Source organism: Filicampus tigris, chromosome 2, assembly GCF_054856515.1.
Source record: "Filicampus tigris isolate MCC_2025a chromosome 2, RoL_Ftig_1.0, whole genome shotgun sequence".
NCBI lineage: Eukaryota > Metazoa > Chordata > Actinopteri > Syngnathiformes > Syngnathidae > Filicampus > Filicampus tigris.
In genome coordinates this window covers 5,540,808-5,566,478 of record NC_141218.1, presented here as the reverse complement: position 1 = coordinate 5,566,478, position 25,671 = coordinate 5,540,808, and the positions used below count along the sequence as shown (strand labels likewise).

Below are 25,671 nucleotides of genomic sequence, written 5' to 3'. Positions count from 1 at the left end.
TTATTTCACAAACTCAATATTAATCAGAATGCCATGTTTCAACTAGTGGGCCTGCTGGGAACATATTCTTGAAAAAAATGTGTTTGGATTGATTTCCCCATTAAGCCGCCTCTTGTCGCCTGGAATTTGGAAACAAGAGTGTTCTGGCTTCCAGAACATTTTCTCCACGTAGCCTGGCTTTTGTGGGGGATGTCAAACCTAAACAGATGGCTCATTAAAGATGATCAGCGTGAATAATCCTACTTTTAATCTCTCACGTGAGTTTGGGCTGAGGTGTTGCACCCACCTTTCGTCGGCAGGTAATAACGTTTGAAGCTGGGGAGCAAAAAAAAAAAAAAATAAGGGTTGCACACCGTTCCGGCGCGGTGGATTTAAAGCTCCTTACAAGTAATTAAACAGCATGACACCTCATACAGAGCAATTTCCTGCAAGGCGTTTTGCTTGCCAGTGTGGCATGGCCCCAGTCTACATCGTGTTATCTCGGTGAAATATGTCCCCTTCATCATTTTCTAATAATGACAGAGTGCTCATGTTGTTAGGGAGACGATCGACTCACTGAGCATCCGATTAACATTTTCCTCACTGTTAGCGAGCTAACTGAACATCTAAGACGTTTGTGTCATCTCTAAATGAAAATTGAAGCGGGGGCGGGAGGGGGGACGTGAAAATAACCGATGGCGGCCGGTGACATTTTGTCAAGGGAAGCATGATAACACTTATTTATCCGCGTCCCAAAAACACCCTGCAAATGGCTGTGTTTGCATGCAAACAGCACCTTGTTGTGACAGTGTGTCCATAGAAGCCCATTTGGCCGTCAGCATGCTATCAAATAACATTGATTGAAGTTTAGAAACAAGTTGAGTTGGTCATCGTAAGTCTTGGTTATTTGATATATTTTTAAGATGGAATAAATCATCACAGGGTAAAATACGCATATAAAAAAAAAAGCTTCTTTTCTTTGACGGAAAACTTGACGCCTGTCAGTAGCATCCACTGTTCCGTCAACATTTTTTAAATATAGCATGTTTATTTTTGCATAAGCGGACAGTAATTCTCCATATCTGAGGATTGGTGGCAAACGTCTTGCCAGCCAAAGGCAGGCGAGAGATTGAACTTGCAGTCATTGTTTGCCCACAAACTCCTTCATAGCCAGCCCAAACATTTCTGTCTTCCCTGGATACTTGCTACTTGTCAGCCTTGGTAATAGCTTTCTCATAGAAGATATTATTTTGGTCCACTAAAGCTGCGTATTTAAAATATGAGTGACAGGCTTGACTCACTTTGCAAGGGGGAGAGAATTTTGTTTGCCAGAATACAGCCAGCTCCTGGCGAGAGGAGGGAAAAAAAAAAAGAACAGTATTAACAATAAAAGTCTGCATACAACCACCCACCACTCTTACTTTCCTGGGAGGAAAAGATTTACAACTTCCAGACTAAAATGTCCTATTTTTCCTTTCTCTGTGTGTTTCTGTCTGTCTTGTGCTCCCCCCCCCCACCCCGTTTATTTTATTTCTTTTCCCGCCTGCTAAGAAGATAGATGAAGAAAATGAGGCCAACTTGCTGGCAGTGCTTACAGAGACCCTGGATAGCATCCCGGTGGATGAGGACGGTCTGCCTTCGTTTGAGGCTCTGGCAGATGGGGACGTGACCAATGCCAGTGACCAGAGCTGTCCCTCCTCCCCCGATGGCTCGCCTCGCACCCCAGAGCCCGAGGAGCCTTCCCTGGTAAAGCCTCTCCATTTGTCCTGGCTGCTCCGTCACTTTAAAGCATTTGTATGCAATCAGTGTAGCAAGAGCTGGCTCTGGATCACAATGTGACTCTTCTATCGCTTCCGTTCGGGGCTTGAAGTCAGTTTGATGTTTGATTGTGGATGTGCACAACAACCGAGCGTTTCCTGCCCTCTGTTTGTGTCATCACATGACAATACTGCTAGTACTTGTATTTAGACACGGCCACTTGTCCTGATCAAGTTAAATCAACAAATAAGGTACCTCAAATCATTATGGCTCTTAATTGCTAATTCTATTCAAATACGAGCACAATGGCGGAGCCAACTATGGCCGGAAACGGATTGGGCATTGAATGAAAGAAACGGCAAAGCGAAATTCATCTCCTCTATTCCCGGTAGGTCTCGGCTAATCCGTGCCCCCCCGCTTCACCACCGCCACCACACTCCTTGTGCCAAAGTGGTCTCTTTTGGCAGCAAGGCAGGCCTCTTAGCATTGTGTGGTTATTTTTACACACAAGCGTGTGAACAATTCTCTTGGCTTTTAGGGCTAAAATGTTAACTTATACTTCATTTAACTTTCCTAATGAGCTTTCCAGTGTGTTTGTTCGGTCCCCTTGGAGAATACAAACCTGTCACGTACTTATTTTTACCACTTTACCAGCCCCCATCTGCTTAGAGGGGTAAAAATCAGCGGCAATTGAAAGAAAATGTCAATTTGCATAATCCGTGCTAACTTCACCCTCCCTCCCTTTCCTCGCTCCCTGTCGTGTCTCCCTCCCCCCAACCCCGCACCGTCCAGCTGAAGAAGCTCCTTCTGGCGCCCGCAAACTCCCAGCTCAGCTATAATCAATACACAGGTGGCAAGGCACAGAACCATGCAGCCAGCAGCAACCACCGCATCCGACCACCACCTGCTGTCGTCAAGGTACGCACACTCATTTTTATGTTAGTTAATCTTCCTCGCTCTGCTCTCGTACTCACAATTTTCTTGTTTTGGTCGCCGCCTTTAGAAGATGTTAGACTACCGCTCTGCTATCCCACGGGGGCTAGGGGGGCTTCTGGTAATGAAAACAGGCTGATTGCTGTTGGGCTTTGCAGGCGCGGCTTCGGCACCGTTCTCTCATTAGCTCCGCCACTTATCCGCCTTGATATGGGGACCCGTCAGAAGAAAAACATTGATGGGGCTCCAGATATCTGGTAATGATCAACATCGAATGAGTTCAGAATGAAGTTAATCGGTATGGGTTGTCGTTTTCTGTCCAAACACATATTACTTGACTTAATTTGCTCTTATTTGAAATGATCAGACATATTCGCGCTGCGCTGTTTGCACAGTGTCGGATTCCATTTTCACGCGGTGCCTTTGAGTCATGCGTTTGTGGAGCGCGGCAAACGAAGGGTCCCGAAGGACGCGGCGTTCAAGCAGAGCGCTTGGAGGGCCGCGCAATTAAGATGATGACTTCACACCCAGCCTTCTAGTCACTTAGGCAGCCGCTGTGCTCCGGCGACCAGAGTTGTTCTTTTGAGCCCCGTGTCAACCGATAAACATTGTTCTGAAGAGTACAGCGGACTTATGACCACCCCAACTTACAGTACTAGTTTTTTTGGAGTCATAGCTTGGTTGATATGTGTATATATATATATATATATATATATATATATATATAATTATAATGTGTGAATATATGTATATGTATATGTGTGTATTGTATATGTATATATATGTACGTATACATGCGATGCATATATACACATACACACAGATATATAGATATATATACACATGTATACAGTATATATGCATCCATTATCTGAACCGCTTTATTTATTTATGTATCTGTTGTACTAGCAAGCTTCATATGGGCCTCTGCGCCAGTGAAGTGAAAAGGTACTGTGGGTATCGTTATTGTTGGGGTGGTTTATTTTTTTGCTATGAATTAGCTCTCAGTATGGCTCCCAAGAAAGTGAAAAGTGCAAATGATTGTGCTATTAGGAAGAGGCGCAGAAAGTTATGCGGTTGTGGCGGTGTCTGGTGAGCTCTTACTTGCAGGGGAGGACATTTGCCGCCACGTATTGCTTTTATTCAGTTGTTTCTTCTGAAGTAGCCGTAAACACTCTGCATCATAGTACAAGGAGACCTCCACCAATCAATCGGTCAAATCTTTCTGGAGATAACATCCTACATACCAAAAAAGTAACACATAGTGCTAAAAATAACGAGTGATCGAAGACAAACATACAGTATACCTTGCACCTACCCGCAGTCTCTGAACCCCTGGGACACTCGTCACCCGTGTGTTAAAGTAGTTAAAAAGATGATTGAATACACAGCATGAGACTGAGCACATAGGAGGGTGAAGTTTCTTTCTGTTTTTACGGCCGAGGAAATGCAGCACGCCCGGTCAGTCATTGCTGGTGCATGTAGCAGGTCACCGTAGTGCAACAAAGCACGTTTTCGGAATGTAACCCTCACCTAAGAATGATGCTCCTCCCCACCTCTGCAGATGCTGTATGGTTGGGTCGTCCTGTAGAAGTGTGCACGGCTTAGCTAGAGGCTCACCGTGCTCTCTGTGGTTTTTTTTTTGGGGGGGGGGGCACGGGAGCAGGATACTGTCATTTCAATTCATCACACTTGTTAAATGTAATGATTGAGCTTGGTCATTAGGGTGGAATGAAACGCACAAGTCCTGGTACAACTATCCTAACATTTTGGAATACCGCTGTGCCCCTTTTTGAACAGACGGAGAGCCCCTGGAATGGCAAAGCAAGAGGGGTCTCCAGCCAACAAAACCGGCCTCTGAGGCGGCCTTGCACAGAGCTGCTGAAGTACTTAACAGCCACCGATGACATCCTGCTCCACACCAAAGCCAACGACGTTAAGGGCAGCTGGAGCGGCGTCCCCGGAAGGGACAAGAGCAGCCTGGGCCTGGGCGCTTCCTCGTCCTCCTCCTCCTCGCCGTCCTCGTCATCCACCTCCTCCTTCTCCTCCCTGTCCTCCACTTGCTCCTCATCCACCGCCGCCTCCAAAAAGAAGTCGGCCGTGCCGCCGCAACCGCCGCCGCCGCAGCCACAGCAGCATCATCACCAGCGAGGTGAGAGCCGGGCTGCAGGCGAATGTAGTGGGGCTGGGAAGTGGCAGCGTTGCGCTCAGGATGACGGGGTTGAGGAGTCGGAGGGGGCCTCTATCTCTGTCGGCCACAGAACCTACAGCTGCGGCCGCGTTCGCCCTAAAGCCAGCGAAGAAGGAAGGCCGCCAGGTGATGTGGGCCACCTGGCCGCCGCTAGGTTCATTAGGTATATGCATTCTTATTCCCTCCCTCCCCGAGAGGCGAGTCACAGCTGTGAGCATTGCCGAGAGGCTGTAGGCGCCACTCGAAAAAAGAGTAGTGGGGCCAACCGCGCTCAACGTACGCACATCACAGTGACTATTAGGAAAAGGGAGGCAAAGCCCGGGCACCCCTTACTTAGCCAGCTGCTCACCACCAAACTGAGACCCGCTCGCTACCGGGGGCACCTTCTCAATCCCTTAACCAGCACTCGCTGCAGCAAGCTAGCGGGGAAGAGCTCTGAGCGTATCAAACTGAAGGAGGAAGAGTGCGCCAATGTTAGAAAGCCGAGTCGAGCGACAAGCCCTGATAAGATAGACACTGGCTTCGGACTCGAGCTGGGGAGGCCAAGCCAGGGAGGCTCTGGGGAGGATGTCGACCATGATAATAATAATGATGATGATGATGCTGCTGATGGTGTCTATGATGATGACCATGTCACGGGCAGCCCCGCCGCGGTGCTCTCACTGGGCCCGCCGAGCCCACTCTTCCCAGATACTAGCATTGCAGAGCCCACCCCTGCCTGCTTCATACACGGGCACGGGCAGCCACACAGGCAGGCACTCAGCGAGCACCCAGACGACCACCTGTTGTTAGGTAATCATGACTGCATCCCCCCACTGGCCTTATCTCTGCTCCCTCTTCTCCTTCTCCTGCTCTAACCACTCCCAGTTTGGCGCCACGACTAACCGCTATTCTAATTCGGAGCTAACACTCATTCCGAGCGCATCAACGCGACTGACACCACTCTACTTCCAATTTTCTAGTGAGTGAAACCAAAACATAGAGGGTGGGAAAAGGGGTGAGCCTTGTCTTGCAAGTGTACGTCTTGTATTTATACAGTTGGCCGGTTGAGCTGAGTGTGCTGAGTATTTGAGCCTCCGAACCCGGACGGTGCTCTCGAGCCACTAAAGCCACGTTCCCTTAGCCGGAGCACAAGTCGGCCAAAGCCTCGGGCAACTGCACAAGCTTCCTTGACTCTCCTTTCTTCCTTTCTTTATTTCCTCCCTCCTCTGCTGTTGGTGCATGTGATGATGACTTGTCCGTGGAGGGGCTCACCCACCGTCATTGTGTCTTGTCTGTGGCATTGTCTCTGTGTGTCTTTATTCCATTCCAACGTGTCTGTATGGAGACACCTGTGACCCACGCGCCATCACCTCATCCTGCCTCACTCAGTCAGCAGTCTATCCTTAGAGAGTAAATTAATACAATGGGGTCATCAAAATAAGAGATAAAAAAACACTCGTAAAGTCTTCTAACCAGGGATGGGTGTTTTTGTAGTGCATTTAATGAGCAAATTTGATATTAATTGTTGCAGAATGTGGACCTGTTCTCTTCTGCCAACAGTGTTCTAACTAGATCAATAATTACCCATGCTCCTTTGTGTTCTACAGCCAAACCAACCACCTTGCCACTTCCTTTGACCCCAGAGTCTCCAAAGTAAGTGTGAGAAGTTTTCCACGTTCTTCTAGGCAAAAAAAAAATAAAATAAGACAAACCAAGAGGTCAGAAAGAGACAGACAAAGAGCACACGTTATGGACTACAAGTCGAATCTTGAGGCATTTTTGTGACTCATTTCCACATCTTAGATCACTTTTAAAGCCTTGTCCTCGCCCGAGGAGTAAAACATTTTGCTTTTTATTTTTGTCTTCCAGTGACCACAAGGGATCACCGTTTGAGAGCAAAACCATTGAATGCACATTAAGTGTGGAGATTGCTGGAACCCCAGGTAAGCGGACGCTTCCTCTTTCGCTTTTCTTAAAATGTGGATTGTTCCATCAGATTTCAAGGTTAGGGGGTGCATTTATGCGTCCCGAGTATTGACGAGGCTGTCGGATTTATGAGGAAAGACCTCCCATCCTCCACTGCTTAAGACACTATAACTCTTCCCTGAAAATATGTTTATGCGCTCCGACCGGTAGCTTTGTTAGCTAACACATCTTAGCCAAATTATTGGTTTGGGCTTTGTTGGTCTCAAGATTTTTATTTTTCCGCCTGTTTGATTGCCGACTGCTTTTGTGCAAGGTCAGCATCGGTGTCCTTTTGCCTCGCACAGTTGGTTAAGTCGCACCGGCCCCCTTTAGGTATTCATTGACCAGCTGTGGAAATGGCTCACTGTGTGTGTGCACCTTGTACTGACTGTGTGTCGAGGACGGGGATGCTGAAACCGAACTCTAAACCTTCAACTCTTGATGTGGTTAATATTTCTTATGGTTTTACTGCGCGCATGAATTGACCCGTGGCCTCTTTTGTACCACTGGGTCCATAAAGCCCCTGAACCTACTTCACTCTAAAGCGCAAAATTTGGGATTGAATATTAGCTTCGAAGTTATTAGCTCAGTAAAGCTCCAGGTTACTGAGCCCCTCACTCGTTCCGACCTAGGGATTAGCTAGTGCTGAATGAGACAGATGGATATAGATCCCAGTAAGCCAAGGTGAAAGCTTCTTGGTCCTTTGTGGACATAGAGTAACATTCCACTACAATAAGATTGCAGTGGCGTAACTGATAACCAGTACGGCGCGGGAGGGGCGGTGTTCCACCTTCGCGGCAAGTCATCACTGATGGAACTTTCCATCAATCCGGCTTGATGACTAACCAGACCATCTTATGCCAACTTTTGTACTGTTGGCTGCGTGTGTTCCTGACTTCCCAGACAGTGACAGTCAAACTGGAATTGCGCCGCTTTTTTTTGATTTTTTGTTTTTTTTTGTGATGGATGATGATAGAAACCTTGCATTGTTTTCCCCCCAGTGTCGATATGATTAGTGTTTGTGTCTGTGCCAACATCCATCACTCAAAAGTTTGACTGAGGGACACAAATTTATCTAATTCTGATTTATTTTGCCCCCCCGCCGCTAATGGCTTCTAGTTTATGACCCTACGTGCGCATTGTGTTGGACAGATGGTGCTTCATTGTGTCTGTTTTTCGGCATAATTCATACATATGTGTTTCGGATTTGAGAAAAGGAAGAAAAAGAGCGGCACTAGGATGTTAAGGCTTGCGTGCTGCATGATAATCCAATGCGATCGTGTATTCCGAATGCAGCAACCTCCCATATTTGCGTATCCAGCTCCCATGCTCCCTTTTTCGAGCTGCCTTTCTGCAGCCTCCTCTCATGCCGGATTTGATGCTAATAGCTGTCATTTGGTGCAATTCAGGAGCGAGCAAGGAATGATGTGCATTACAAGAAAGGTAAAGAAGAGTGCTGAGCGTAGGTGTGTCGGGAGTGCCTGACTCTGAGGGAAATATGTAGGATAAGATGGCAGACGGGAGGGAGGGAGAGGAAGAAGGCTAGAGGAGAGGAGGAAACGGGGAATGAGTGTAATGGCGACGGCCGCTTGTGTGAGTGCATTAACAATGCTATAAAGTGGGCTCATCTCAGGACTTCCCATATAACTGCCATCTGTCTGGTTGTAAATCTGACCAGGGGTGGAGGAATAGACGGGAGGCCATGAGCAGTGGGGACATGCCATCTGAGAGGAATGAAAATCAATTTGCCCCTTGTGCTTCCGTTATACATCCTCAATGTAAAACAAGACCATCTGAGCATTGGGGGTTTCTGCAAAAACAGGGTCACGGTGCAGGAATTTCTTCTGAGTGACCACAGCCTGGTCATTCGGTGTGTCCTCAGTCGTGGTCCCCCACCCGGCCTTCCAAAAGGGATCGTTCCAAGGTCACCGAGGAAGGGGCGGGGGGTGGCAATCCAACCGTATTACAGCACCACCGTATTAAGTTACATCAAGCATTACATTAATCTGTCAAGATTGTAATAAAATAGAGATCAGGATTAATCATAGTGAAAGTGCATATTTTAATCAAGCACATATCTTTGTCCTCATCCATAAACTGACTGAAAGGAGGAATGTGGTATATTTGAGGCCTGTTTTTATTTTATTGACTTCCGCTCCAACCCCCGCCTTAATGTCTCTCCCCTCCTCTGTAGGTCTGACACCACCTACCACGCCCCCACACAAAGCCAGTCAAGAGAATCCTTTTAAAGTATCGCTCAAAACCAAGTTGTCTTCATGTTCCTCCTCAGCCTTGGCGTGTAAAAGAGCAAGGCTGGTCGAGTTGGGTCCCGGCCCCAACAGGAAGGGTCCTGAACAGACTGAGCTGTATGCCCAGCTGAGCAAAGCGTCCACTGTCCTCCCGTACCCCATCGCTCAACAAACGACAGGGAATGGACTTGAGGAGCATCGCAGTGCTAGCAACCATAAGCGGGCTCCTCCCCGTGGCGTCAGTGACCATGACTATTGCCAGGCGTCAAAGAAGAACGGCAACACGGCCGCCGGTGCCATGACTTCATCGGGGGAAAAGCCAATCACCCCAGGTGCCACTGCTGCTTCTGTGCCTGCACCAGGCACAGTGGGGAACCAGCATGTCGGATGTAAGGATTCAGCCATGCCTCCATCATCTTCACCTTCATCATCATCTTGTCCTCTCGCTAAGCGGCAAAGTTTTGCCTCCACCGATGGAGATGAAGCTCACGATCAGGGATTAGGGAAGGAGTCCACTACCCAGAACTCCCAGGTCCCTGTACAACAGGACAGCTCATCTGTCCTCAGCCGCAAGCTCCTGTGCGACCAGGAAATCCGAGCTGAACTCAACAAGCACTTTGGCAACCCCTTGCAAGCCCTGTACAGTCAGGGTGAGGAGGAGAGGGAACCGGGCGACAAGGCGAGTAAGGTCGTCCCCCCGAAGTCTCTTGAGGAAGAAGAGATTGACTCCCAAAGGTTGCCTGGCTCGGGCTACCTGCATCCGGGGCTCCTCTCCCTCCATGATGAGGTCGAGTTGGGCGAAGGCCGTGAGAGTCGCTTCCTCTACCCGTGGGAGGGCACCCCTCTAGACCTACTCTTTGATTGCCCCCCATGTTCTCCCTCCTGCTCCCCACCGTTGAGCTGCTCCCCATCACGAGGCTCCATCTCGCCACCGTCCTCCCTCCTTCTGTCGCCCAACAGGCCTTTCTGCTGGCCCGGTGGGAGGTCGCGCTCCCGCTCCCGTTCTCACTCTGGCTCACGCAGCCCTTCCCCAGGCTACCGGAGGCGCTCCCTCTCCAGCTCGCCTGATAGACGCCCCTCCTCCTGGTAAGTCACGCGAACGAACTTCCTCTGCCTGAACCTTGGCTGATCCCCACCCATACGGTTAAACGGGGCTTGGAAAGCAGCACGGGGTCCAGCTTAGTAGCCTGATCATTCGGTGTCGGACTGAATCAATCCCCTGGAGAGGTCTTGAGCTCTTGCTGTTCCCAGCTCCGAATCTGTCTACATATTGTAGTTAGGCGAAACGAGGTTGACTGATCAATTGGTGTTTACAATTGTTGCATTGTGTGTTCTCCCCAAAATAACATCTAATCATCAAAAGGGAATATCGTGATAATGTGAATGCTCCCAGGAGAGCGGCATTGTCTGAACACTTTTCATCTCTCGAAGGAGTTTTGAGCGGCTTCCTAATATTAACACCCCTCCCCCTGTTCCCTCTGATGCTGTTTCTTTCCGTTTGATGCGAGTGTTATTGTTTTAAGCGGCAGCTGTTGTTTTTATGGCGCGCTCGAACCCTCCTCTTTTACATCGAGCCGAGATGAAAGCCAAATCCAGGCTGTGGGATTGTCGTCTCAAATCCTCTTCAAAGGAGATTCCTGTCATCAGAGCGCGTGTGAGAACTTCATTTCCCATGGTTCTCTTTGATCAGTACGTCGAGGCTTTCTGTGGGGTTCCTTCGAGAGGCAAACTGAGTCTGTTGCGAGTAAATGAAGTTAGTCAGCGGTAGTGCCTCTCAGTGCTTGACTCCAATGCAGTTTGTTTACCTGATTACCAAAAGGTCAGTTTACTCCACGGAGCCGACACAGTCACTTCAATTCTGTTGCGTCATTTTGTTTTTGCTCGGAGCTAACGTACTGGTGCATTTATCCAATAATAGTCTCAAGGCAATTCGATCACAGTCTGACAAGCTTCCCGAAAATACTGGGCCACAGCAGAACAGAAGAGAACAGAACACTTGATGTGTTTTCTTCACATCTCCCCAGTTAGAGATTCTCCGTCTTTCCAAATTGGCATTCCAGGCTTCTCCTCTTCCATAATTCAAATTGTTGTTCCTCAGCAATGCTTCATTAACGAAGCATTCCAAACTTGAGGAGTGCAGCATAATTTGCTCTGTAGTTAGTTAGGCCCGCTGGATTTCTTCATTCCTCCCAAAAATTGATTGAGGTTTTTGAACAGGTTTTTCTTGCATGTTTCAAACAATCATTGTCGTTTCATAGATCCTTTTGTCTTCCATCCCTACAGGTGTCGCAACAGCAATGAACCTTGCACTTTGCGTTCCAGGAGTAAAAAGAGCCTGCACCCGCAGTCGCGATCTCCTCTCAGTCGCAGGCCAAGGTGAGGCTTTGAATTTATGTCATTTCAATTAGCAGCATGTATGTTAATATATGGGCATCGATACACGAGAATCAAGTGGAACTGGGTCTCTAACATTCCGGTTCTCCCGGAATTGTTCAGATTTTGAAATGGCGCGAATGAAGGATCGATAGAAAATATGTGAGCCAACTGGAATTGGAACCGGAATTGTTCAAATTCAAACGATGCCCAACCCTACTCCTGGTGGTGTTATGGTGCGAATCAACTTTGTGCAAAGGCAGCAATTTGGGAGCAAGTAAAGTGACACCATCACGGCACTCCCAGCTGATTTTGGCACCCATGTACCTAATGACACCCGACAAGGCTGAGAGTCACTCATCAGCGCAGGGTGGGTAATGTTGCACTTCCTAAGCAGAAAGTAATGGCATGTGAAGTTTTGCTGACAGATGCAGCCACCATGGTCCCCTTGACTTCAGAAAGACTTAACTGTAAGGTTTTTACGGAAATATGATTGTCAGAGATGTTGGTAGCGAGGCACCGAACCGTCACATCCTCTCATTTGGATTTCCTTTGAGCATCAGAAAGTACATGTTCCTTCTCAGGTACGACAGCTACGAGGAGTATCAGCACGAGAGGCTGAAGAGGGAAGAGTACCTTCGGGACTACGAGAAGCGTGAGCTCGAAAGGACCGAGCAGAGGGACAGGCAACGACAAAAGGCAATCGTGAGTCAATTTGCATCCCGTCATTCAGTAATATGCAGTAATGATCTTTCGTTAGGACACACGCAAAAGCAGATCCCAGAAGACTTATGTCACGTGGTGGCGTATTTTTGGATGACTTTGTGTGGGGAAGTTCTCAATTCTTGAAGGGCAAAACACAAAATGCTTTCTTCCAAGGAAGTTGAGGCTTGGGCATTGGCCCATGAAAAAGAGGAAATCCGCATTTGGGCCCTGTCGTTCCCAATACTTGAATCAGAGTGATTTTGGCATTTCAGGAGACAGTGGCGGCATCAGCACCAAATCACCATGTCCCCCGTCTCCTTCAGACAGGGTGAAGCCCGCAAAGCAACGCCATGACCGCCCGTCGATAAAGAACGCATTAAACGACGCGCTAATGCAAACTTGGCCGGCGCGGAGACAAACAATTACCGCTCACGCTGTCAAACGAGGTTTAAGAGGGCAGAGATGGGAGAGCATCTCTGTCCGTCTGGTTGCCTCTCTCCCACACAGGCAGCCCTCAGGGGTGCCGTCAAGAAAATTCCGCCTATTTATCAGTTGTCAGCAACTAAAGTCCTAATTCAGCATTTACTTGTCCGTCACGGATAGAACCCAAGCATGAAAGAGAGGGTACAAAGTATAAATCTGTAGTTAATTTTGATTTCTCCCGGGGCGTAGGTGAAGTTTGAGTGTGACACCTGATTTACATATGTCACAAGTGCCCTCAAGACGCCACTCACCATCTCGATAGGCCTCCGTTGGCTTGCCACAGTGAAGTAAATGAAGGAATAAATAAATAATGTGACTTGTACGCCGTATCCCGAGGCGTGTGCGGTGTAAAAATGATTAGCGGATGCAATTAACATCCTCAAAAGATATAATTGCTGCCTTATGCAGTTAGCGGCTTCATTATTCCGCTTTGACCCCCATGTCCTCTGAGGTTCAACTAAATCTGGGTGTTTTTGCCTTATGGGTTAATAAGTAGGGATGTAACGAGTTGTGTATCCTGTACAATTTTTTTCTTCCACGAAACATCGCTCGCTAAAATGTCAACAAATAAGGCGCAGCTCAGCTTCCAGCTTGTGAACAACCTAACTTGTGTTATGCTTTTGGCAGTAATCAAAACCAAAAGAACGACAAATTTAACACCTTTCTTTTTGGGGTTTTTTTGCACACTATCCTTGTTTGTGTTTTCCTTTTCTCCATTTTATGTATCACACCAAAGAGTAGCATTCCAATTTCGCTGTGCATTCTAATAACAATCAGGGGGCAATTAAACAGTACTCTATTTGCAATGTACGGTGTTCAAAACGGTTTCTGTTGCAATTGTCGGAATACTTTAGTTCCCAGAAAGAAGACAAAACTGTTAATGTTGCCCTTAAAACAAAAGCTTCCTTAATCAACCATTAAGTCGTCAGTTTGAGAACTCAATCAAGCGGATGCTTTCTGATATGAGGCTGAGTCACCGCGCAGCTTTATTTTTAGGCTTGGACAAAGTAGGAGCAGCAGTCCCGGAGTGAAGACATTGCATCATTTGATAAAAATCAGTCTCCCCGCGGTTGATGTGTTGCACCGAGAGGAAGAGGAATTGTAGTGCCACGGCAGACCGGAGGCACTTTCCCCATACAGCTCTATCAGATAAGCCAAAGCGGAGCGAACCAATCACAAAGGAACGTACTGGAGAAGACGTCTGCGGTGGGCAATCGAGGCTAGTCCATTAGGGATGGCAAAGGAAGACCAGAGAAAAGGGGTGGGGGTGACACAGACAGAAAAGCGCCCCTTTTAATCTCTTGCCTCTTTGCCCCGTTTTTCTTGTTAACGAGCAGGGGGAGAGACGGGTGGTGTACGTGGGGCGACTGAGGTCCGACTGCACCCGGACCGAGTTGAAGCGGCGCTTTGAAGTCTTCGGCGAGATTGAAGAATGTGCGGTGAACTTGAGGGATGACGGGTAAGTTCTCCGCTTGCATGTCGTCCATAAATCAACACGTTGAGCAGGTTTAGCCATCAGATGTAACTTCACGTTCTCCGCTAAAGTCCACACTCGTGTGCTTTAGTCGAAGGCAGTGCTCCCCAATTTTTTCGGACCAATTAACTCATTCACTGCCATTAACAAATTGACTTGTCTTTTCACAGTCCAGCCATTCAATCCCGGGAACTTGTTTATATTTTTTTCAAATGTTTTCAAACGTTAGGGTAAAAGAGGCTCTGAAAATGTCTGCCGGTGAATGAGTTAAGTGAAATTGGACAATTTCCCGCCAAGTTGGAACCACTTCTCAAAGGAGACTTTTTTTAACAGAACCCACTGCTTCTGAGCTGACCTTTAAGCCTTGTCGTGTCCTACCCTGCCCCGTCTCGTCCTTTCCTCACAGGGTTTCGCACTGCCTTCCCAGTCCACATATTGATAAAATCCAACTTCTAAGTTAGTTATTGTTGCCCTATACGGTCGCTTTGCCGTTGCTATTTTGGCAGCCACTTCATTGATTTCCTTTGGCATATAAATGGCGCATCCAAGACCGCCGTTGAATTACCGTTGTCTCACTGTTCCGCTCTGACGCATTCCTTGTGTGCCCTTGACCACGCAGGGACAATTTTGGCTTCATCACATACCGCTACACGTGCGACGCCCTCGCCGCCCTCGACAACGGACACACCTTGCGGCGGTCCAACGAGCCGCGCTTTGAGCTGTGCTTCGGCGGACAAAAGCAATTCTGCAAATCACATTACACAGACTTGGGTAAGTGTGCGGCTTTGTTGTTGTCCACACACAGACACACACACGCACACACACACACACACTTACTCCAATCCCATGCCCCTTGAGGCAGCCTTGTATGTTTACATGGCTGCGAGGACTGTCAGGGAAAAGAGGAGATGGGAGGCTAGAGTGGGGGGGGGGGTTAATATGGCAAAACAAAAAGGCGATGCAGATAAAAGGAGACTCATCTATGCGCTGGCAACAATTCCTGCATCGCCCTCAACGTGTCTGCTGGGCATTCACTGCTCAAAAGGGTCGGTTCGAGTTCAGAGGTCAGTTTGTGAACATAGCTAGCTGCAGGAAGGAGCTGATGTCGGGTGCTTGTTGGCATGAAAACAAACGGAGCGGGACAACAGCCGTGGCAAACCATCACATGGAGTCAAAGTCAAACTGTAATTTTCATTTTAGTATTGTGCTTGAGAAATTTCAAGGTGTTTGTAACATTGATAGTACATTTTAGCAAGCCATTTGTGAAATTTCAAGCCAGCGAATATCAACAAGGATTTTTTTTGGGGGGGAAAGGAGAAATTTCAATTGAGACAGTTTTTGTAAGGGATTCATGCGTAAATTTAAGCTTTGTGATTTGTGAGACTCAAAACGTTTTTATTTATTTAGTTATTTAGTTAGTTAGTTAGTAATATTATTACTTGGGACATTTCAAACCAGGGAATTTTTGCCCAACATATGAGAGTGTGAATTTTAGCAAGATGTTTGTGAAATTACTAGCCTTTGGATTTAGCAAGGCATTTCAAGCGAACCAAACATTTTTCTATACAAAACCACTAGTTGAAACAGGGCAATCTGATAAATGTTGCATTTGTGGAATAAGAGTTAAGCAGCAAAATCCACCCGTTTTAGCCATCTTCTGAGGCTGAGCCGTGATTGGTCGTTACTTGAGCCCTGAGCAGTTGTGATGTAATTTTCAGTCGACAGAAGTGACAAAGTGGCCGCCCCCAGAGATGGCTGAAAACGGGTGCATTAACTCTTATTCCACAAACGCAATATTAATCAAAATGCTGTGTTTCAACTAGTGGGCCTGCTGGGAACATATTCTTGAAAAAAATATGTTTGGGTTGATTTCCCTTTTAAGTCAATATTTCAACAAATTGCTTTTTGGAGCTTTTTCACATTTGTATTTTATTACGGATGGGCAAGCACCGATACCAGGTACCGGTATCAGGCCGATAATGGCCTTATTTCAAGGAATCGGATACTTACGTGTTTTAATTTAGAATTTCAAATGTCTGTCTGAGTTTGAACATGTTCAGATTTCACACTGTACTTGAGATCTCCACCTGCCAAACTACGCTGCATTTCTAATATTGAGAGTTGCCAATAATGGGATCCATTGTGCGAGGTTCTGAAGACAGAAATCAGGGAATTTAGCCTAATAAGTGCTGTCTGCCAGCCTATTTATGACATTGTGTGTGTGCGCGCTTGTTTGCACAGAACACTGTCCATTAGTTTAAAGTAGAGCACCGGGGTTATTTTTCATCCCTCAAGGTGTGCAGCAGGACACAAACGCAGCCGTCGGCCATCGCATTAGCGTAGATCACGCCTGGTATCTCCCCTCGCTGCCATGGTCAGTCCCATTTCTCAGCGTGTGCCGCCGGGTCCCTTTGGGGCCCCCATTTGTTGGAACTGTCTGTTGCCAGAGATAAGATAGAGCCTGCGTATTATCTGCTCCATCGGGAAAAAATAGGACGTATGAGAGAGTGGAGGCGTCAGTATAAAAATAGCCACTTTTGCAACACATCCAATCTAAAATCGGGATATTTGGCAGGGTTTGTTGGTCTTGCTGACATGTTCAAGGAATTTGGGGAGAAAACCCCAAAACCCCAACCCCCTCCGACGCTGCAAACACCCAAATCCAACCGGGATGAAGTATCTCAACTCAAGGCAAAAATATTCTGGTTGTTTGTCTGCCAAGATCTTTCTTCGTACCAAGCACTTTTTGTGTTGGAGCATTTCACCTGCTCCAAGCATTTTGTTTCTTCAAAAATCTCAATATGATATTATACTGAAACTTGTTATTGAAATTGTATTACAGGTTACAATTCGGCTCATCTTAAAATGAGAACTATCATTCTGAAGGTCGTATAGATACCAGAGGTGGGCATTTTACAAAATTTTGCTGATCAGTCATTCGTCATCCATCAGCGGCCAGGGAACCCGTCCATCATTCGTCAGTTTGCCATTTTTCATGACAAACTGAATTGTAACTGTCAGTTAAATCTGTCAATTAGTCCATCAGAATTCCGTTGGTCCGTCAGTCAGTTCCCCCCCAAAAATGTCCGAAAAATGGCCGTCTGTCAGTGATGGACTAAACACCCTCCATGACCACTGATGGTCGCGATTAATGACGATTATATTGACGGATGGAAACCGACTTCGATCATTCATCAATCTGTCATTTTTAAAGGCGTCCCGTCATTCGTCAATCGTCAGCAAAATGGGTGTCTGTCAGTGACCGACTGACAGAATGCCCACCTTTGATAAATAGACATCTTGTGATGTCAAATTTCTCTGTTTATTTGGCAGATAATGTGGCTCAAATTAATGAAGTAATACAGCGGTGAAATGAGTGACCTGACATCAAAGCTTTTCAAAATACGAAGATTGCAATGAACTCAATAAGATGCACTCTGACAAATATTGATCAATTCATCAAAAAAGTGGCTTCAAGCTGTTTAATGCCACTCGCAGCTTACGTTTGTTTAGTCTTTTACTAAACATAAAGTAAAGACAATTACACCTGTTATATTTAAAACACCAACAGCTTTGCCTTATGAAAAACTGTGGAGATGCGGTAAATGACGAGACGAGGAGATAAGAGCAAGTCATGCCACTTTAACTCTCCACACAAAACGGGCTTATTTACACTGCAAGCTACTCTCTTTCATCTCTTTGAACCCATGTCAACTGCCTCCCGTCCCTTAGAAGTACAGGTTCCTGGTGAATGTCTCCTATGTGGGTCTCCACACAAGAGCACTTAGCTTAATGCTAACGATGCAAAAATCTTTATTCAGGCCACTTGTTGCTTGGTTGACTTCAGCCGTGTAAGGCCAAAGAAGCTGAAATGTGGTTTTAATAGTCAACTAAGAGGCTCCACCAGCAGACAGATCAGGATTCTGCGCCCGATTTTCTGAATCCTGATTCTGTATGAATTCTAAATGTTCATTTTCAAGTCATTTCACTTCACTTTCACAGACTCCCATTCGGACGACTTCGACCCCGCCTCCACCAAAAGCAAGTATGACTCCTTGGATTTCGACAGCTTGCTGAGGGAGGCCCAGCGCAGCCTGAGAAGGTAACCCTCTCGTGGCTCCATGCCCAAGCAATCCCCACCCCCACAAACCTTCACCCCCTACCCCCCACCACCACCGAGGGACTCCTGATACCTCACTCGCGTCTCTTTTTTTTTTTTTTGGACGAGACACTGAGACGTTTTACACTCTATATGTGGTGGAGTATTTAAGAAGAGTAAGTCTATAGACCTGTTATCTATCAGAATCTATCCAAAACGAAGTTTACATGAACATAGCTGCTGAAGAGCTGAGGAAGCGACTTCTGGGAAAGCCAGTGAACCCTCAGAACCTGCTGCACGGCTTTGACTGCTGTAGAACTGTAAAAGAAGGGGGAGGGGGGGATTTAAAAAAAAAAAAAAGTGATTTCGCCAACCACAACCAGGCCCCTCCCCCGAAGCACTACAAGACCCACAATTCTTTGGGAGATGAAAAGATGCAGCTTGTTCAGCCAGATTGATTTTATTTTGCTGTTGTTGTTTTTTTTTCTTTGTTGTTTTTTCTTGGGGGGGGGGGGGGCTTGCTGGTTTCCCTTTCAATTTCTTTGGATCTGGTGTTACACTTCAAAAGCAAGCGTCGGAAGCTTTTGAGGGAATTGTATCTGTTGTTGTCTACATTTGAAAGAGAACTGTAGTTGTGTATTTACAAATAACTCTAAAAAGGAATATTTTTTATGTTCATGTAAAGTTGGGGAATAAAGTTGTTTGTTTGTTACAGCTATGCACTGTAAAACGCAGCCTTTTTTAAAAATGCGGGAAAAAACATTTTCTTAATTCCCAATGTCGATGGATGTCGATAGTAATTACGATACTGTAAAACATATTGTACGCCTACATGATGTTTAGGAGACATATAATGATTGTAAAAAAAAGAGGAAAAAAGGCAAAAAAAAAAAAGTGGCCAATTGCTCATTTTTGAGGCAGCACGTGAACAAATGTCTTTTCTTTTTTTCTTTTTTTTTTTTAAGTTATTCAGTCGGGCTCCTCAGTGTTTTTTCTTCAGTGTGTAAAACATGTTTTTTTTTTTTTTTTTTTCGTTTTTCATGATTGTTAAAAACAAATGACCCCATTTTTTATTGATTATTTCCAAAGCAATCACAATATATCGTGTATATACTGTATACAACATATATTTATATGTGTGTGTACAGTGTGTATGTATATATGTGCATATATATGTACATACATACATATATAAATGTATACGTATCTGTTTGATTTTAGTACTTTGTATGGTTGTCATTGATTCAACACAGGGAGAGGATGATGCATTGGAATCTTTTCAATCAGCGGAAATTGCATATTTATGTATTTATTTTCATATTTGAATCAGCAATATTTATGGGCTACATTTTACATGACTTTTTTAAAAAATATATTTATTTTTTAGTTTTATTTAACGCTCAATCACGAGACAGGGTGTCCAATAATTTCCTAGGTAGGGAATAGTACAACCTTCTATGCCTTTTTCCGGAACAATCAGTAGCTTCATCCAGTCTCACGTCATTGAGTCCGCAGCACTTTCTTGCTTGCTTTTTCCTTTCAAGTAGAACAGAAAGCAATAAACGGGGTTTCGTTGCAGGAATTTCGCACCACTCTTAAAAGACTTTGTTGCGTCTCCGCTCTCGCTCGATTAAGTGAATGCCAAACAAAAAGTTTACAATTTCCTTTCTTGAATTTTTTTTAAAAAAGATCTTTTGAAAAAGAAAAAAACATATACTACTGATATTATTCGCAGTAATAACAAAATGAGTAATAATAATCTAATAAAAAAGGAGGAAAAATATATAAAAAGCAATAAATTATTTTTCTGAATTGTATTTTAGCGCTGATTGTTGTGATTTTTTTTTTTTTTTTTTCTTCCCGATTATTTTCTTTTTTTCACCCATTACCCAGTCGCTGTGATGTCAGCGCCCACGTGCCGGCCGGTCCCTTTAAGACATCTCTGTGCTGGTATATGCACGCATGACCTTTGTGACATCCGTGTGTGGCAAACTCCCGACTTTTTTGCGCGTGTACAACCGTGTTCGACGTGGACGTATTTGTGGTCTGCTTGTGTGCGTGGCCAGTAACGAGAGGGCGCTGACATGACAAAAAAAACAAAAAAAAACGCTGACCTCGTGACAAAATGTTACCATGCATTGTTTTTCTTTATGTTGGCTGTCCTTTACGGCGTTTGGGTAATGGCGTCGAGTTTAATAGATGTGCGGCTTTAATCAGTGTAATAAACTGCTTTGTAAATGGCCTAGAGTAGCAATATATTAGAGCAATTTTTAATATCGTGACCTTCCGAGGATTTTGCCACTGCTTTGTCGGGTAATCATGTTTTGTTTGGAAGGACAATATGTGTGAGTGTGATTTTAGCAAGGTGTTTGTATGTTTGGAAAGAGAATAGAGCTGTGTGTGTGTGTGTGTGTGTGTGTGTGTGTGTGTGTCCTATCCACGTTGCCTTACCAATGCCTTTGTCGTTCTACCTATTGTACGAATTTCTTGTGAATTTCATTTTTCATGTGCAATTCTCATCAGCCTCACCATGCCAATAAAGGGAAAAATGTGACTTTTTTTCTTACTATGGTCCTTATTATTTTTGCTGTGTGTGCCTTGCCTGCACCCAGGGGTCAAAGAATGAAATCTGACGGGAGCGGAACCCTCTTGGATGTTCCAAACATTCGTCCCTCTTTGGTATTCCGATCATCTGGGAGGTTACGCCACCTCAGTCTGTGTCAACAACTTGACTCAGCCTGCAAGTTAATTAAAACGTCCGCGGGAAGAGTTTCATTAAGACAAGGGAGCCAGTTGATAATGGACATTTCTTCGGCTCGCATGAAGCCGAGAATCACATTTGTGCTTCGTTTCTAACATTTGAAAGTATTTTCTCCCCACTCCCGGGTCAAAATAAGTCCGCGTAGAAATCTGAATATAGTCATTCACAGAAAGCACAATAACAGAAACATTGGGGAATTGCGTCGAAACAAAAATCACCTAAAAAATGCCCCAAATACATTGAAAAATGTCATTTTATTTGTCCCTTCTTCCTCTTTCTGGCCAGAAGAAAATATGGGGGAATGTGCATTAAATTTGAAACGCAGCAGGGAGGGAGGGTGTGATTGTTTATTTTTATTTTATTATTAAGGCTGCTGTTTGGCCTTCAAGGAAGAAAAGCGACGGGCTTTCATTTCAGCGGGAGGTCTCCGCTCTGCTTGCCCTTTTCATGTGATGAAACCCTTTTGGAATTCTCTCTATCACCTTTATCCCACATCATCTCACATGGCCAAATTGTGGCAATGACAGAAAAATCCATAATGCTGACTAAAATAACTTGTACCCGAGCAGACGGAAATCTGCAAAAGCCACAGAGTGTCCTTTGGTCAGACGAGACAAAGCTTGAGCTTTTTTAGCATGAGGCAAGAATAATTATGTTCTTCTTGACTCTGCGCGGGCAACAATGAAATGTCAAAGCTATCGAGGCCACCTAGAGCCAAATGTGACATGTCATGGCTCCTCCAATTGGATAATGACTCAAAATACTCAGCTAAAACATTGATGAGCACTGATCTAAACCCTACCCAGCATCTGTGGAAGGAGAATTAAACAGCAAAAATAAATCAATGCCTGAACTATCATTACTTTCGCATTCAAAAGATTTATTGGTAACGGCGCATACGGGAAGAACTTTGAACAAACATCCACAAGCATGCATTTTGATTTTCCTCTGTGAATAATGCATGAATCCTGATGACAGTGGTTGCTTTTTTATCTTACTGGTGATTATCTGGAACGACGTGGTCAAAGATAGAGCACGGTGGTGTCAAATCAGTTCAAGCAATAGTCCAATTTTTGAGCTCAAAACAAGATGCCTCCAGAGTTGGATTTCACAGGAATCGCATTATTGAACAATCATCTGTTGGTTTTTGGTCATATATTGCATCATTTTGAACCCACTTTTGAACCCTTTCATCATCTGATAGATGATGAGCCCCCCCCCCATTCTGTTTTCTTCTTCCGAGTCTTTTATGCCACCTTATGGGAGAAAGATAATGACAGTGCTATTAAAATTGCAATCTCCCCATGCGACATTCTAGTTTCAGCACTTTCTGCTGTTAAAGAGTAATGAGGAACAGAAGGACAGTCTTCTTCTTCTCTTTCTAAATGATCAACTTTGGGGACCGGATGTATTCTTTCGCTGGATAATTAATGGCCACTGACAAATGGTGCTTGATTGAGGGACTCATCCTTGTATTTTCAATCACCATCTGCTGTGCAGCGCCGACGAAAAAAAAAAAAAAAAAAAAAAAAAAAAGTTAATTACCTCGAGTGTGCCCGAGACGCGGCGTATTAATTAGACGAACAACAACAACAGGATTGCGGTGTTTTAGTCATGATGTTTGTAGATTTTGTTGATGGATTAGCGACGGAATGAGATCCAGGAGGTTGCAAATGTGCTCCTTTGATAAACTTCACTGCTTTAATGGTTACCTGGACCTCCGGGCCAATGGCAGCCCTCTTCGGGAGATTCGTCGGGCTGAAAGATGGCCGCCAGTGGCATGCCGACACGGTGCAGCGTTTGCAGTGCGTATCATCACTAATTATTTAGCAATCACCGAGTTGCATCAATAACAATTTCAACAACATCAACGTCCATGACTTCAGTACTAAATGGCTTCGTTCAAAGCGCTGAAGAATAAAATGTGCTTATTTCCTTCATATAAATGGATCATTTCCAGTTTTATTAGAGAGCGGATAGAGACTTGCACTGTGAGTTAAAGAGCGTCATGAGATCTGAATTACTAACTGATGAGCCTCATTACGCAAACAAGTAAACACGGGCCTCATTTGATAAATGTCTGTGTGCAGTTTGTACAAAAACATGTCATTTATTGTGAATATTGAAGAGCTCAGACAGTATCATTTGATGATTTTCAGGTAATATATACATATTCCATAGTCCAAAAACATCTATTAGAATTTTATATACATATACACACACACACATTGTATACAGTGGGTACGGAAAGTATTCAGACAGCTTGAAATTTTTCACTTTCTGTCATTGCAGCCTTTTGCCAAAATCTAAAAAGTGCATTTCTCATGAATGTACACTCACCACCCAATCTTGACAGAAAGAAACAGAAATTTAGAAATGTGTGCAAATGTATAAAAGAAAGAAAAACTGAAATATCACATGGTCATAAGTGTTCAGACCCTTTGCAGCGACCTTCATATTAACTCACATGCTGGCCATTTCTTCTGATCCTCCTTCAGATGGTTCTGCTCCTTTATTGGAGTCCAGCTGTGTTTAATTAAACTGATTGTCAGAGCTGGGCATTCCGGCATTCCATCTTACAGGAAAGAAAGCTTATAGGCTGTCCTTCTGGCTGACGTACACCAACTGAACTTATAGCGGTCCTGTTTAGCGAGTAGAGTTTTTTCCTCCAGAGTCCAGACTCTTATTAATTTGCCTGCCATTTTGTTGTTCAAAATTGGATGTTCTGCGCTTTAAAGCGGTTCCAACCAGACATCTGTGAAAAATGTACTTGACAAGCACATTATTCCGGCGGTAGACGCACTAGTTGTTACAATCTTAGGTTAGCTTAGCAATTAGCATGGCTTCTCCATCTTTCCTGGTCAACCCGTCATGAGAACGATACTTGTCAGTAAGTGTGGCTTATTCGCCGCCACAGAGACGATGACTTGGGAGCGAATCCGCAAACATGTTTAGCCGCAGCCGAAGCTTGGTGCTAGCTAGCCGGTGTGGTATAAGTAGCGCTAAGCTTAGAGCTTGCCTCAACCACCTACTTTCATCTCCAGTCTTTTCCTGGCAGAACATCTTGAGACTTTTTTGTGGGTCTACCCAGGATTTCAAGTTGCTAAGTGAAACTGGCTTCCAAGAGAGCTACTTAGCCGATTTTTGACGGTCACGTCTAGGATCGCTATATATAATAATAGAAAAGATTTTGTGTATATTTTGAAGACTTTAAACCCTTCTCTGTCCTAAAACCCCTTGAAGGGGGTCCTAACCTCCATCCGGAAGCTACTTCCTTTGAAATTCTAAAGCTGGCTATCCCACTCCGTTTTTTTACTCATATCATCAGAGAAATGGTCCATATTTGTCGGATCAAGGCGCCATAATGGCTCCGTTCAAGCATTCCTGATGATGGGATGGCTGGGAATGAGAGCGATCCTGAGTGCTCTCTCCTTTTATTTGCTCCATTTTATTTATTTATTTATTTATTTATTGTTGTCCAGTCTAAATCCAGTAGCAGGCTACTTCCTGACTCCCTCCCTCTCTCTTTCCAGACCGTGGTTTGAACCCCCGACTCATCACGCCACAGTAGATGGGCCGCATGGACAGTTATTGTTTGTTTGCACTATTTATGTCAATGTACAGTCTGTGGCAAATGGCCTCATAATGTAATCAGTCATTCCTGCTGTCCCGCTCTGCTGTCCATCAGGCTAATGACGATCCGGAACTGTGAGAAGTAAGGCGGCCGTGATTTCATTCCCGTGTCTGGAAAAATGTCAACAAAAAGAAAGAAAATCACCCTTCCAGGAAGCTCTAAGTCTCTCCTCTAATCAGAGTATCCAATTCCTTTATTGTCATGTAAAATCACGATTAAAATCAATCATCTTAATCCTGGTTTGTTGGCACAAACACATCAAATCTTATGTTGTTGTTGGTTTTTTTTCCCTGTCTGTCATAGTGCATTAAAACGCACGGACAGAGGAGCTGTAATTAGTGGGCAAAAATGAATCCACGTGGCGAGAACGCAATTAAAGAGCTGTTTTGAGCACTTGGTAATCTTGTGTGACAAGGCTTACAATTCAATTAACCCCCACTTTTTAGCACTTTGTTTCAACTTCCTGGGAGGCTCATTTGCTTTCCACTTACTTCAATTTCTTTAATGAGGCCGCTGGAAATGTCCAGTTTGAGAGTTCGCCGGTGGTGGCGTCACGTGAGACGCTTCGGTGAACAGATAGCGTTCGAAGAGGAAAAGCATCTTTCAAGGATGACCTCAGCTGTATGGAAAGCTGCTGGAGCATTCCGTCGATATCCTTGATATCAAATACACTCATCGTCCTCATGAGTAAACATTTCAGCATGCTAGTAGAAGAGGGCGCACTACTTGACTTTTGGATTACGAGCATGCAATTAAAGCTTACTAGTAAATTACTGTGCTGCGCTTGTAATTAGGCATACTAGTTCTATGAGTGCAGTGAATAGTCTTACTCTCCACAAAGCCTTCCTATGCAGCTTAAAGTCGAGCGTACTAGTATATATACTCTTTGTCCTCACTAATAGAACGACTTTTGCATAAGAGTAAGACAAGTTCAATTTGGGCAAGCATGCCCCTTGATTGTATTGCTATTCAAAAATGAATAATGCGAATGAAATGAAAAACCAAACGGAAAGTTTGCAATCGTTGCGTGACGATGTCATTTCGTGTCTTCCCATTGGTTGTTTGGCTGAAAGCTGCCACGCGGA

The 25,671-nt window shown here is 45.0% G+C and overlaps 1 protein-coding gene across 9 annotated transcripts in view; it reads left to right on the top strand.

Annotated features, from left to right (window-relative positions):
• Nucleotides 1-20,745, top strand: part of ppargc1a (peroxisome proliferator-activated receptor gamma, coactivator 1 alpha) — a 185,244-nt gene extending 164,499 nt beyond the window's left edge. For 3 of the 9 annotated variants that reach the window (XM_086014422.1, XM_086014440.1, XM_086014448.1), the window contains 11 exons: nucleotides 1,531-1,725; nucleotides 2,530-2,655; nucleotides 4,471-5,653; nucleotides 6,451-6,496; nucleotides 6,713-6,786; nucleotides 9,003-10,143; nucleotides 11,341-11,433; nucleotides 12,015-12,135; nucleotides 13,956-14,077; nucleotides 14,712-14,863; nucleotides 18,095-20,745. In XM_086014422.1, the coding sequence (XP_085870548.1) occupies nucleotides 1,531-1,725; nucleotides 2,530-2,655; nucleotides 4,471-5,653; nucleotides 6,451-6,496; nucleotides 6,713-6,786; nucleotides 9,003-10,143; nucleotides 11,341-11,433; nucleotides 12,015-12,135; nucleotides 13,956-14,077; nucleotides 14,712-14,863; nucleotides 18,095-18,198 (3,357 nt within the window). In that variant the 3' untranslated portion in view covers nucleotides 18,199-20,745. The remainder of the gene's footprint in view (nucleotides 1-1,530; nucleotides 1,726-2,529; nucleotides 2,656-4,470; nucleotides 5,654-6,450; nucleotides 6,497-6,712; nucleotides 6,787-9,002; nucleotides 10,144-11,340; nucleotides 11,434-12,014; nucleotides 12,136-13,955; nucleotides 14,078-14,711; nucleotides 14,864-18,094) is intronic. The other 6 variants (XM_086014432.1, XM_086014457.1, XM_086014483.1 and 3 more) reach the window with 4 other exon arrangements.
• Nucleotides 20,746-25,671: the final 4,926 nt, after the last annotated feature.